Source organism: Rattus rattus, chromosome 1 (assembly GCF_011064425.1).
Source record: "Rattus rattus isolate New Zealand chromosome 1, Rrattus_CSIRO_v1, whole genome shotgun sequence".
Lineage (NCBI taxonomy): Eukaryota > Metazoa > Chordata > Mammalia > Rodentia > Muridae > Rattus > Rattus rattus.
The window spans coordinates 109,783,087-109,797,787 of record NC_046154.1 but is presented as its reverse complement, the minus strand read 5'-3'; the positions used below and the strand labels follow the sequence as shown (position 1 = coordinate 109,797,787).

The following is a 14,701-nucleotide window of genomic DNA, read 5'->3' as shown; positions in this document are numbered from 1 at the left end:
CTACCTGTCTGTTTCTGTATCAATACCATGCAGGGTTATTTGTTTGTTTGTTTGTTTATTTGTTTGTTTATTTATTTATTGCTACTGCTCTGTAATACAGCTTGAGGGCAGGGATGGTGATTTCTCCAGAAGTTCTTTTATTGTTGAGAATAGTTTTTGATATCCCAGGATTTTGTTATTCCAAATGAATTTGAGAATTACTCTTTCTAACTCTATGGAGAATTGAGTTGGAATTTTGATGGGGATTGCATTGAATTTGTAGATTGCTTTCAGTAAGATGGTCATTTTTACTATATTAATCCTGCCAATCTGTGAGCATGGGAGATCTTGCAATCTTCTGAGGTCTTCTCTGATTTCTTTCTTCAGGGATTTGAAGTTCTTGTCATACAGATCTTTCACTTGCTTGGGATTTTATATTATTTGCGACTATTTTGAAGGGCGTTGCTTCTCTAATTTCTTTCTCGGCCCTTTTATTAATTGAGTAGAGGAAGGTTACTGATTTGTTAGAGTTAATTTTATATGCAACCAGTTTGCTGAAGTTGTTTATCAGCTCTAAGAACTCTGTGGTAGAATTTTTATGGTCACTTATGTATACTATCATATCTGCAAATAGTGGTACCTTGACTTTCTCCTTTCCAATTTGTATCCCATTGACCTGCTTTTGTTGTCTAATTGCTCTGGCTAGGACTTTGAGTGCTATATTGAATAGGTAAGGAAAGAGTGAGCAGCCTTGTCCTGATTTTAATGGGATTGCTTTGAGTTTCTCTCCATTTAGTTTGATGTTGGCTATTGGTTTGCTGTATATTGTTTTAATTATATTTAAGTATGAACCTTGAATTCCTGATCGCTCCAATACTTTTAACATGAATGGGTGTTGTATTTGTCAGAGGCTTTTTCAGCATCTGGTACGATGATGACATGGTTCTTTCCTTTGAGTTTGTTTATATACATTGATGGATTACATTGATGGATTTCCCTACATTGAACCAATCCTGCATGCTTGGGAGGGAGCCTATTGATCATGGTGGATGATTGTTTTGATGTGTTCTTGGATTTGGTTTGTGAGAATTTTGTTGAGTATTTTTGCATCAATATTCATAAGGGGAATTGATCTGTAGTTCTCTTTCTTTATTGGGTTTTTTGTGGTTTAGAGATCAGTGTAACTGTGGCTTCATAAAAAGCAATGGGTAGTGTTCTTTCTGTTACTGTTTTATGGAATAGTTTAAAGCATATTGGAATTAGATCTTCTTTGAAGGTCTGGTAGAATTCTGCACTAAAATCATCTGGCCCTGCGCTGTGTTTGGTCGGAAGACTTCTACTTCCTTGGCGGGGGGGGGGTCATGGAGCTGTTTAGATAGTTTATTTGATCTTTATTTAACTTTGGCAACTGGTATCTGTCTAGAAAATCATCCATTTCATCCAGGTTTTCCAGTTTTGTTGAGTATAGACTTTTGTTGTAGGATCTGATTTTTTTTTAACTTCCTGTTTCTGTTGTTATGTCTCCTTTTCCTTCCTGGTTTTATTACTTTGGATATTATCTCTGTGCCCTCTGGTAAGTCTAGCTAAGGGTTTATCTATCTTGTTAATTTTCTTAAAGAACCAACTCTTAGTTTTGTTGATTCTTTGTGTAAGTGCTCTTTATTTCTACCTGGTTGGTTTCAGCTGAGTTTGGTTATTTCCTGCCATGGGTGTATTTGTTTCTTTTTGTTCTAGAGCTTTCAGATGAGCTGCTAAGCTGCTAGTGTATGATCTCTCCAATTTTTTTTTTTATGGAGGCACTTGGAGCTATGAGTTTTCCTCTTAACACTGCTTTCCTTGTGTCCAGTTAGTTTGGATATGCTGTGCCTTCATTTTCATTGAATTCTGAAAAGTCTTTTATTTCTTTATTTCTTCCCTGACCAAGTTACCATTGAGTGGATAGTTGTTCAGCTTCCATGCATATGTGGGCTTCTGTTTTTTTTTTTTTTTAAGATTTATTCATTTATTATATATAAGTACACTGTAGTTGTCTTCAGACACACCAGAAGAGGGCATCAGATCCCATTACAGATGGTTGTGAGCCACCATGTGGTTGCTGGGAATTGAACTCAGGACCTCTGGAAGAGTAGTCGGGTGCTCTAAACCGCTGAGTCATCTCTCCAGCTTCTGTTGTTTTTGTTGCTATTGAAGACCAACCTTAGTCCATGGTGGTCCGATAGAATACATGGCAATAATTTAATGTTCTGGATCTGATGAGGTTTGTTTTATGTCTGAGTATATAGTCAGTTTTTGAAAAGGTACCCTGAGGTGCTGAGAAGAAGGTATATTGTTTTGTTTTAGGGTGAAATGTTCTGTAGATATCTATTAAGTCCATTTGGTTCATAACTTCTTTTAGTCTCACTGAATCTATGTTTAGTTTCTGTTTCCATGATCTTTCCTTTGGTGTTGAAATCTACTATTATTGTGTGAGGTTCAATGTGTGTTTTGAGTTTCTTTTTCAAATGCCTTGCTTTTGAGGCATAGATGTTCAGAATTAAGAGTTCCTCTTGGTGGGTTTTTCCCTTGATGAGTATGTAGTGTTCTTCTCCATCATTTTTGATACCTTTTATTTGAAAGTCTGTTTTGTTGGATATTAGAATGGCTACTCCAACTTGTTTCTTGGGACCATTTGCTTGGAATTTTTTTTCCTTTTACTTTGAGGTAATGTCTGTCTTTATCACTGAGGTGTGTTTCCTGTATGCAGCAAAATGCTGGGTCCTGTTTATGTATCTAGTCTGTTAGCCTTTATCTTTTTATTAGGGAATTGAGTCCATTAATGTGGAGAGATATTAGGGACCAATGACTGTTGGTTCCTGTTATTTTTGTTGTTATAAGTGGAATTATGTTTGTGTGTTTCTCTTCTTTTGAGTTTGTTCTGAAAAGATTAATTTCTTGCTTTTTCTTGGATGTAGTTTCCCTCTTTGTGTTGGACTTTTCCTTCTATTATCCTCTGTAGGGCTGGAAAGATATTAATGGAAAGGTATTGTTTAAGTTTGGTTTTTGTCTTGGAATACCTTGTTTTTTCCATGTATGGTAATTGCGAGTTTTGCTAGGTATAGTAGCCTGGGCTGGCATTTTTGTTCTCTTAGGTTCTGTATGACATCTGCCCAGAATCTTCTGGCTTTTAGAGTCTCTGTTGAGAAATCTGGTGTAATTCTGATAGGTCTGCCTTTATATATTACTGAACTGTTTTCCCTTACTGCTTTTAATAGTCTTTCTTTGTTCTGTGCATTTGTTTTTTAATAATATTATGTGACAAGAGGAATTTCTTTTCTGGTCCCATCTGTTTGGTGTTCTGTAGGCTTCTTGTATGTTTATGGGCATTTCTTTCTTTAGGTTAGGGAAGTTTTCTTCTATAATTATGTTGTAGATGTTTACTGGCCCTTGAGTTGGGAATATTCACTCTCTTCTATATCTATTATTCTCAAGTTCAATCTTTTCATTGTGTCCTAAATTTCTTGAATGTTTTGAGATAGGAGCTTTTTGATTTTTTATTTTCCTTGACTGTTGTGTTGATGATTTTTATGGTATCTTCTACCACTGAATTTCTCTCTTCTATCTCTTGTATTCTGTTGGTGATGTTTACATCTGTGACCTCTTTTCTCTTTCCTAGGTTTTCCATCTCCAGGGCTCTCTCCCTTTGTGTTTTCCTTAATGTTTGTATTTCCATTTTTAGATCCTGGATGGTTTTGTTCAACTCCTTCACCTATTTGATTGTGTTCTCTTGTATTTCTTTAAGGGATTTGTGTGTTTCCTCTTCAAGGGCTATTTCTTGTTTACTCATGTTCTCCTGTTTTTCTTTAAGGGAGGCTTGTTTTTTGTTGTTGTTGTTTTGTTTTGTTTTGTTTTTGTTTTTATTTTATGTTCTTCTTAAAGTCCTCTATCATCTTTATGAAATGAGAATTTAAGTCTGAATCTTGCTTTATAGGTGTGTTGGGTTATCCAGAACTGGGTTCTGATGTTGCCAAGTCACATTGGTTTCTGGTGCTTTTGTTCTTACACTTGCCTCTCGACATCTGGTTATCTCTGGAGTTATCTGGCCTCCCTGTCTCTGACTGCAGCCTGTCCTTCCTGTGAGCCTGTGATCCTGTGATCCTGGATGTGTCAGAATACCTGGCAAGCGGAGCTACACCTGGAATGTGGGCTGTTTGGGTTTGGATCCAGAGCTGAGCCTCTGTTCCCAGCACAGATGGAAACTGGAAGGTGCACAGGTCTCTCGCTGGGTCACAAGGGGTTATTCTTATCCAAACCACTACACTCTCCTCACCTCAACCTAATGAACATAATTCTGGACTGCCATGTCACCAGCTAAACAATCGCTAATAGGTATGCTTAGAGGATTGTCTCCTAAGAGATTCTTTCAATTATATTTTTGACCATTACTGTGTGCTTGGAACTGCTCTCTTCAAGTTTTAAGTTATTCATTCATATATTTAACCATATCTACATGATAAAATAATATGATTCCTAATAAAGAGGCTAAGATGAAAAAAGTTACAGGGCACACAGTCACAACTAGAGAGCTGACGGAGGGAAGGTTTACTTAGAATTCTTTCCCTGAGCACTGTGCTATGTCTTTTGCAAAAGCAGCTTTTGTGAGTTCCAGGCCAGGCAGAGCTATACAATAAAACTCTTATCTCAAAATGAGACAAAATAACAACCAAAAAATAACCTTAAAACTTAGACAATGTCTAGAGGAAACCAAAGGACTGAATTGGGGAGAAAATGCATTGGGGGTCTGGATGGGGGGCAATAGGATGGTTCAATGGGTAAAGTACTTGGTGTGCAAGCCTGGTGACCTGAATTCAGTACCTGGGACCCATATAAAGAGAACTGTCTCCAAAAATGTGTCCTCTGACCTCCAGAAGCACATTGTGGTGTACATGTACACAACTAAATAATTTTAAATGCCTTTGGGCCATCAAAAGTTGGTGGTGTATCATGGAAAGTTGCCTCCTAGAATATCTTTATTCTTCATTATAGGTTGTATCTTGGGGTCAGACATGGTGGCTATCGTATTCAGAGCTCTCTTGCTGTGAAGAGATATCATGACCACAGCAACTCTTACAAGGGAAAGCATTTACTTGGGGCTTGCTTACAGTTTCAGAGGTTCAGTCCATGATCATCTAGACAGGGAGGATTATTATCCTGATGAAGAGAATGTAAGTCGGCAGGCAGACATGGTGCTGAAGACGTAGTTGAGAGTTCTACATCTGGATCCATAGGCAGCAGGGAGAGACACTGGGACTGGCTTGGCCTTTTGAAACCCCAAAGCCCACCCCAGTGACATACTTCCTCAAAGAAGGCCACACCTCCTAATCCTTCTCAGCTAGTGCCACCCCTTGATAACCAAGCATTCAGGCATATGATGCTCCGGGAGTTATTCTTATTCTGAGCATCACAGTGGCTCATGCCAATAATCCAAGCATTTGAGAGGCAAAGGCAGGAAAATCAATAGTTCAAGGTTATCTTCAGCTACCTCCAGAATTTTAGGCTCTTCTGGGCAATGTGAAACTCAAAATCAAAAACAAAAGTAAAATACACACAGGCTTAAGGATATTGGTTTGAATGCACAGTGGCTCTAAGCTATAGAAGGTAAAGGAAGGGCAACTCTCCTTGAGACTGGTGTCTTCTATCATTTAAAAGCAGCGTAATATTTAAAGGCTAAGATTTATTTGTTCACCTTTGTATAGAACCAGTGTGAGCCCTTGTTTTGTAACAAGAAAATCCTATCAGTAACTTGCCCAAGGTTTGGGAGAGGGGGAGTGTGTTAGTTTGTTTTGGGTAGTACTAAATAAACCTAGGGTCTTGTATAAGTTAGGAAACAATTGTACCACTGTCAGGGTTTGAATATGGTTGGCCAAGGGAGTGACACTATTTAGAGGTGTGGCCTTGTTAGAGTAGGTGTATCACTGTAGGTGTGAGTTTTAAGATCCTGTCCTAAGCCTGGAAGTCAATATTTTACTAGCAGCCTTCAGATGAAGATGTAAAACTCTCAGCTCCTCTTGCTCCATGCCTGCCTTGATGCTGTCATGCTCCTACCTTGATGATAATGGACTGAATCTCTGAACCTGTAAGCCAGTCCCAATTAAATGCTGTCCTTATAAGAGTTGCATTGGTCATGGTGACTATTCATAGCAGTGAAACCTTAACTAAGACAACCACTGAGCATATTTTTTGTTTGTTTGTTTAGCAGGGGCTATTGCTAATTCTAAGTCAGTTATGTCATCTAGGAAGGCCCTGATCTCCTGCCTCATCTTCCAGAGTACAAAGGATTACAGAAATAAGCAGTTACATCCAACCTTGATCAAAACCAAAGCCCTCTATGACTTCATGTTTACAAGCAAATATCAAAATATCTTCTTGCTCACATGGGTGTGGCCCATGCCTATGGGGTGCATAGCAAGACTGTATTGCAAGAATTAAAACAAAACAAAAACAAAAACAAGTGCAACAACAGTGAAAAATACCACCATTACCACCCCCCCATCTATTGTTTGAATACCTCAAGCCCCTCACACAGACTTGGGGGTGGGGGGGGAGGCATGTGCAAGGATTAAACTCAGGCCTTGCACATGCTAAGGAAGGTACTCTACAGTATATTGAGATATGTTGGTGGGGTTGGGGATTTAGCTCAGTGGTAGAGCACTTGCCTAGCAAGTGCAAGGCCCTGGGTTCGGTCCCCAGCTCCGGAAAAAAAAAAAAAAGATATGTTGGAGATAACCAAGAGTCACCAAAATGTTTATGAAAGGGAAAAACTGAGCATTGTGGCACAGCCAGCAGTCCTAGTACCTGAAAGGCAGGGGCAGGAGAATCATGAGTTTGAGGTCAGTGTGGGCTACAGGAGTCCCCGTCTATAAAGAAATAAATGAACAAGTAAGAAAAAAAAAACAAAACTGTAAAACACAAGTCTTATTACTTAAAAAAAAAAATCTGAAAAACCAAAATGCAAGAGGAAGTTTTGTTACTTATAAAAACAAAAAGTAAAACAGAAAATAACCAGGCATGGTGCATGTCTGAAATCCAGAAATCAGGAAGTAGAAGTAGGAGGCCCACCAGTTCCAAGCCAGCTTGGACAATGAGAACCTGTTAAACAGCAGCAACACACACACAGACACACACATACATATGCATACACACATACATGCATGCATACACATACATGCATACACATATACACATGCATACACACATTATACACATGCAAACACACACATATACACATGCATACACACATATACACACATGCATACACACATTATACACACACACATGCATACACACATATACACACACACATGCATACACACACATACACACACATGCATACACATACTCACACACACCCAGGGGCTGGAGAGGTGGTGTGGTGGTTAGGGCTGCTTCTCCAGAGGAACAGACTCAATTCCTAGCATCGACCTGGCAGCTCACAGACATCTGTAACTCCAGGGTGATCTGACTCCCTTTTCTGGCCTCTGAGGGCAACAGGCTTGCACATGGTGCACAGACATTAGATATAGGCAAAACCCATACATGAAAACTAAGATCTTTTAAAAACTTAAGGAAACTATTTTTGACTTGCTATCTTTCCTCCCCAAACACAAGAGTGCCAAGAACACATCTATAATTCATTGTTGACAGTCAGGCTAGCAGAGTCCAGTCTTGGGGAATTCTCTGTAACTCAAGTACCTGTGTATACACAAGCAGCTCTGGAGGGCTGCCTGTAGCATTTGCAGGTACATTTTCAGTCAGGATGAGAGTATGGCTGAGAAACCCATTTTAAATAGAAAATATATGTTGAAAATTCATAGTGTGTATGTATGTGAGGGAAGGGTTTAAGGCAGGTCTGGATAAGGAACCCATTTGGCCTCAAACCGTGGAGATGAAAACACATAGCACTATGTCTGGCAAAGAAGTTGGTGGTTTTTAAATTTTTGTTTTTCAGTGTGGGAAATTGAAACTAGGGCCTCGTGTTTGCAAGGTAGGCAAGAACTCTTAGCACTGATCTGTATTCCCAGCCTCCGTGATCTATTTAATACACCCAGCCTATCCTGGCCATGGCTGTCATCCCAACACTGGGGAGGCAGGAGGACCACAAACTCATGGCTGTCTGCTGTTGGTAGAAAGACCTGTCTCAACCTGAAAAATCAAAATGGGGGTTGGTATAGAGCTCAATAGTAGCACGCCCACTTTCATGCCCAAAGCCCGAGCTCACTGTCCAGGGCTTACACACAAGCACAAAAGGACTGTGTTTCGGAGCTGGGTGTGGTGATGCATGCCCAGAATCCCAACATTTAGGAGGCTGAGGCAGGGGTCACCCCGAACTCCTGGGCTACAGTAACGTGGGAGACTGTGGCTTAAAACTAAACAAAAATAACTTTTGTGTGTGAGGGCTGCGTGCAGAAGACATTAATGATGATATGTGACAAAGTGGACAGCCAAAGCCCCTCTATGCCATCCGGAGGTTGTTGACAGAACTTGGGGGAGATTCTGTTTGAGGAGGTTGAGGTGGAGCAGCCACCGGAGGTTATCTGAGGGGATCTCAATTGACAGGCTGCCCAGATCAGAACGGCCTGTGGCCACGTCTGTGAGAGATTATGGGCACTGTACTCACATGCACATAATGGAAGTCAAGCAGTGACACTTCACACAAAAGGAGATCCTAAATCAGGTGTGAGTTTGCCTGTGACCCCGGTTCCTCAGGCAAACAGATTACAAAAGTGCCAGCCCTGCTTGGAGCAGGAAACAAGATCAAGATCAGAAATAACTATCTCCAAATGGCAATGAAGACGAGGAATTACATACTCTAGAGCTCGTCTGTTGGCATGGTGCTTGCTTGCCGAGCATGCCAAGCCCTGTTTATCCCCAGCACCACTTAAACCAGGGGTGGTGGTGTACGCCAGCAACCCCAGCACTGGAGGCAGAACCGGAAGTTCTAGGTTATCTCAACTCCACAGCTGAGCTAGCTCGAGATCCTGTCTTAATTTTTTGTAATAACCAGCTTCACCTGTGTTCACATTCATTTCTAAGATGGGAAATTCTTTCTCTTAGAGGTAGGTTAAATTATTAACCTTAATAATTATTAAGCACGGGGTTGGGCATTTAGCTCAGTGGTAGAGCGCTTGCCTAGCAAGCACAAGGCCCTGGGTTCGGTCCCCAGCTCTGAAAAAAAGAAAAGAAAAAAAAAATAATTAAGCACATCTAAACTTCATAGCATGATTGCTATTTTAGCACAGTCGAAGACACAAAGACGATAAATGTTCCAAGTCCAACCACAGAGTCACCTGCTTACACATTCATTCAGTCACACACAAAAAGCCAAGACCACCATAAAGGGGGGGAGGCCAAATTATTATTATTGATTTAAAATTTGATTACAACCAATTTTGTTGGTATTTAAAATTAGAGGTGTTTTAAATCTTTTCAATAATGGCAATATACGGATATCCAGAAGTAAGTTTGGTAAAAATAGGAAGCTTTCTAGTAATTACAGATTAAAAGTCAAGTCAATTTAGAGAAACACAAACTCCATGTTTACAGTGACTGTGCCAGACTTCAGTTTCAGTAGTACATTAGGTAAACTGTTCACATTTAGATCTTCACTTTTGAGATTTGACAGCTGTTCTTAAAAAAATGTCAGTACCTGTGCAAATAAACAGTCTTCCACGTGCCTTAGCACCCACTTAAAATATCTCCACTGTATATATACAAAACACCCACCACATCCGCAGGGAAAATACATACTTTCATAACAAAACTATAATGTACCTCTCAAGTATGAACAATATACACATAATACATGGTATACAGTATTTACAAAATACAAAATATAATACAAGCTGCTTGTGTGACGTAAGCTCATTGTGTCGGATGCTGCGATACGGCAAGTTTCCACTGCCGTATCCACTTCCTTTAGTCCGAAGATGCGGGGAATCTGTGTCTAACACACTGCAGACTGGAGCCTAGGTCTGCACTTTGAGGAGCGTTTTCAAGTGCACTGCCATCAGCTCCCGGCTCTGGCTGGGATGCTCAGTGGTACTTCCCATCCAGTGACTTGGAGGCTTTGGGAGGACACTAGGGGACGGTGGGTCGCTGAACTTGGCTCCGGCGTAATTTTCCTTTTGGCTCCCTTCTGTTAGAAATGCTGATTTCTTCAAATGGTTATTCTTAATGTTCTCAGTATTTTTCAGAGGCTTTTTTTCCTGCTTCTGCATTCTATCAGAGGAAGCGGAATCTTGCCAAAAGTCATTTTCATTCCTTTTTGCAGAGGTGACCTTGGTTAGTGGCAAGTTAAATCTGCTTTTCTGTCTGCTTATCTTTGGTTGTTCACACAAGTGTATACCATGCGCAAGCTGGCTGTGCGGAGGGGAAATTTTCTCCGATTTTCCCATCTTTGATTTTAAAACCTACAAAGAACACAAAAGTGAACAGTTTAAGATAAAAATTATCTTTAGATCTATTTTGCCAAGTTGCTCTTAAGTTCCTCTAGAATTGAATCCAGTTTTAACTAAATACTTACGTGCTGGCTGTGCTTGCTACTGGATGTCCAAATGGCATGCCTCTTACGTTGCTATTGAAACTGATGCTCTTAATTACAGCATACACTAAACTTACATACAGTAAGAAATCGCTTTAAAAACTCTAACCAACCCCATGTTTTCTAACTGTAAACAAGGGAAAGGAGCAAGTGTCCTCTATAGGTTAGAAAAAACCGTTTTCGTCTGCCTTTGAGATTCAACAACCTCATGGACAATCTTCTAAACTCAACCAAAAGGCCTGTAAAGGCAGACGCAGAAAGGTAAATTCTAGGCCAGCCTGGGCTACTTGGTTAATCTTATAAACTCAGCCCACTCCTAACAAACAGACCAAAACTTTTGCACCCTAGTAACTTTCCTAGCCAAAAGTATAATCTACAGAATTGGCATCAGATGAAAACTCTACCCTTAGATCACTCCCCCTAACGCTTGCACAAAAACTGAAGGCAAGTACAAGGTCACACAAATCCACACCCTAACGGTAGCCTTTAAAAAACAATGTTCTCCGATGCACAGTGAGTTCCAAGGTAATGCAAACGCCTGTCTGAAAAACTAAAAACAAAACCACCTCAGGATCTAAATTTTTATTCCTCTCCACTGGCATACCTTGATCAAATACAATTTCAGTACAATGGCTGCTTTTTGTGTCATTATCAACAAAGAATCCCTCAAATTGTATGTTAAGATGTTTTGTTTTGTTTTTGGTAAGAAAACTCTCAAACCTTTAAGCCCCGACAAAATTTTATCCGTATCAGTTAACTGCAATGTCCATTTTATAACTTCTAAAACTCAATTCTGGGCACTGCTCAGAAGCCCCTCCAGCGAGGAAAGCTCGTGCCGGCCTGCACCGCTCACAGCACAAGGACTGTGAAACACTGGTGTCGGGCATCAGACAGAGACTCTTGCCAACTTCCAAATCCCGGGTCAGACTCAGTGGGTCAGGCCGTGCGTGGGTCGGGTCGGGTGCCCCACTGGGCAAGGCGCCTGCGCCTCCGCCCCCACCCAGCACCGCCTTCATGAGCGCCCCAGAGCGCCGCACGTAGCGGGCTGACGTCAGCCCTCCGCAGGTCTCAGAGCCCCGAACGCCGAAACCCCCTGGATCGCCGCCAACCTTCTAAATGCAGGCTGTTGCTGGGCCACAGCCGCTGCTCCCATTGGCTGGCTCCGGAGCCAGAGGGCGGAGCCAGCGCAGCCGTCCAGCCCCTCCCCCTCCCTGCTTCCGCCCCACGACTCCAGCGAGCGTCACGGAAACTTCCCTCCCGAGTAAACAGCCGCCCCGCCCCCACCGGCCCTACCTCCTTCGCGAGTGGGGGCTGTCTGTATAGCAGGGCAGTGGCCCCTGGACCCCGCTCCTCCTGCGCTGCGATCGGCCCCGGCACCGGGCTGCGGCCACCCTCCAGGCTCGGCCGGTGCTGCTGAAACTGGTGGAAGCGGCTTGGGAGCTGCCCGGCCGGGCTGGCCCGCACCTTTTTCTTCCGCCGCTTCTTGGGCGCTGCCCGTGGGGCAGCGGCCGGGACCAAGCTGCAGCTGGACGGTGCAGCGGTGCGAGGCGCGGGCGCCAGGCACGGCCCGTCCCCTCCGAGGAAGTGCGGCAGGAAGAGGGTGGGTGGCAGAGCGCGCGGGTCCGGAAGGCGCGGCAAGGGCGGCGGGGCCGGGCTCACCATCGGGAGGGCCCCGAGGAACCCAAGCGGCGCTAGGCGGCCGCCTAGAGCGAGATCTCGCTGTGGAACGGAGACGACAGTCATGGCGCGGGGCTCGGCAGACGACGGGGAGCAGGCGTCACGGGGCGGCGGCGGAGGCTGCTGCTGGAAGGTTCGGGGCAAGGACCATGACTCGGGCGAGGCGGCGCAGCAACAAATAGCGCTGGCTACCGCGGCTAGTGTTGTTACCCGAGGCCCCGCCCCGCGCCCGTCCACCTCTCTGTGGCGGTCCAATCCGAATGCGCCTGCCAGGCCACTCCCTCGATCCCGCCTCCGCGCCCGGAGGCAAGGCACAAACAAGCAGCCTGCTGCAGCCCCTCACAAAGAACGCACGTTGCGCAGGCGCGTCCAACGGGCTCTTGGAGAGAGTGTCCCGTGAACAATGAAGTTCGACTTCGGCCTCACCTCCCTTGCATCAATCCTTTGGGGTGGCCTGGGGGTGGGACGAGTGAGGAGGGAGGAGAGAGGCGGTGGAGGAACTAGGAAGCTGCTGACCTCAAGAAAGGATTGCTTTGTAGTTTTTCAGTTTCAGCTCAACATATTATTTAAGAGATTTCGGAGAAAACTAAGGATTTATTTCATAGCGCTGGTGAAGATCTGCCTCCATTTAACCTACATTGAAGTGTGGCTATGTGATTTCTCGTTCAGTTTTCTGATGCTGCCAGTTAACCCTGGTGGTGAAAATTAAAAAAAGGTTTATTGATGGATTCCTCAGTTTACCAAAAGTGCTCTATAATCCCGAAAATGGACCTTAAAATTCTTAACTGCTTTTATAGTTAAAGATCTGGGAGGCCCTTAAGATCTCACATTGCCCCTGATACTTGATGCTACTGCAAGCCAATTGGCCTTTGTCCCATACTTAGAAAACCAGCTCTGCTACAGTTTTCTAGTTAACTGGGTTAACAGAACTCTCTCCTCACAGTTTAATACAGAAAAGAACTGTAGCCACCAGTTACCAAATAAGTATAACCTCAGAACTAATTCTGTAATTCATCTTGTTTGAAACATATTTCTTTAATGACTAGGGTTTTATTTATTTCATTTCTTCCCCCCCCCCCAGATGGTGTTTCTCTTTGTGTAGCCCAGGCTGTCCTCTCTTTACTCAATCTGTAGCCTGGGCTGGCCTTGAACACAGAGATCCACCTGCCTCTGCCTCCCTCCCTAGTGCTGGGATTAAATGCTCGTGCCGCCACTGTCCAGGAATTTTTTTTTTTTTAACATTTTACAGTAATCAAGGCATTCAGAAACTAAAGAATCACACACAAATCATTAGAAAATTAGCAGAAGAATCTGAACTCCAGTCTAGGTATGGCAAGATCAAGACTTGTAACACTAGCTCCTGGAGAGGCTGAGTTGGAGTATGGGAAGTTTATTGAGACTCTGTCTGAAAATAATAAAAAGAGCGGGGCATCTAGATGGATCAGGGAGTAATTAAAGTACTTGCAACATAAACTGGCAGTCTGAGTCCCATCCCTGTAAGTCACCTAAAAGATAACCAAAACCACAAGTTACCCTCTGATGAGAATAGAAGATGGGGATGAGCTAGGAGGTTTAGAGACTGGGAATGGGGTTCCTTTGTCTTTGACCAGCAGTAGGGAATGTCTTTGTTCTCAGACTAGAGATCCTAGAAGGGAGCTCTGACTTCTTATTTCTTCCTAAAAAGCCACTCCCAGCCCACACAGTAATTCTTAATGGTAAACATTTAAAATCAAGTCTCTAGCTTTGAGAAAAGTAGGGAGTATTCAACCTTTCAGGTAAATGATTTTGGGGTTACCTCTTCTGAAATGGGAGTGTTGCAGTTCCCTTGATCTGGGCTCTGATGAGAGAAAGCTATCTCCTGGTCAAAAGAATGGAATCTACCTCTTGCCACAGGTAGGAAAACGACCTCTGGTAACTTCCTTTTCTTCTCTTTTACTCTCAGATCCTGGCTATGAGCATGGTTCCTTGGGCACTCTGGGATTGTTCACTCTCCCCTGAAGCTGTCTAATGCCTTTCAACCCCCTCGGAGCATGTGACACCCCAAAAGGGACTCCTCAAAGCTTCTAGTAACAATTTAAGTAAACATTTTTTTTAAATTTTATTTTATGCAGAGTCTTGCTATACAGCCCTCCCTGGCCTAGAATTCACTATGTAAGCCAGACTAGCCTTGAACTCATGGAGATCTTCCTGCCTTGGCCTCCCCACTACTCTGGTTAAAAGCATTCTGGAAAGGCTCTGGCCTCAGTGCTAAGATACGCACTTCCTCCCTTAAAAACACAGCTTTAGCCCAGCGTGGTGGCACATGACTTTAATCCCAGTACTCAGGAGACAGGCAGGTGCATCTCTGTGAGTCCAAGACCAACCTGATCAACAGTGAGTTCAGAGCTATACAGTGTCTTGAAAAACAACAACAACAACAAAAAAAAATAAATAAAAAAGCACGGCTTTTTTTGATGATTATCACCTATA

The 14,701-nt window shown here is 42.9% G+C and overlaps 1 protein-coding gene across 1 annotated transcript; it reads right to left on the bottom strand.

Moving 5' to 3' along the window:
• Nucleotides 1-9,348: 9,348 nt before the first annotated feature.
• Pnrc1 (proline rich nuclear receptor coactivator 1) lies at nucleotides 9,349-12,960 on the bottom strand. Its single transcript, XM_032904755.1, has 2 exons — nucleotides 11,849-12,960; nucleotides 9,349-10,424 (listed from the first exon to the last, which is right to left on the bottom strand). The coding sequence occupies exons 1-2, from the start codon at nucleotides 12,296-12,298 to the stop codon at nucleotides 9,981-9,983; spliced, it is 894 nt and encodes a 297-aa protein (XP_032760646.1). The 5' UTR covers nucleotides 12,299-12,960; the 3' UTR covers nucleotides 9,349-9,980.
• Nucleotides 12,961-14,701: the final 1,741 nt, after the last annotated feature.

Coding starts and splice junctions, on each gene's coding strand:
- Pnrc1 (XM_032904755.1), bottom strand. CDS start 12,298: ATGACTGTCGTCTCCGTTCCACAGCGAGATCTCGCTCTAGGCGGCCGC. Junction 10,425..11,848: donor AGCCCCCACTCGCGAAGGAG/GTAGGGCCGGTG, acceptor TGTTCTTTGTAG/GTTTTAAAATCAAAGATGGG.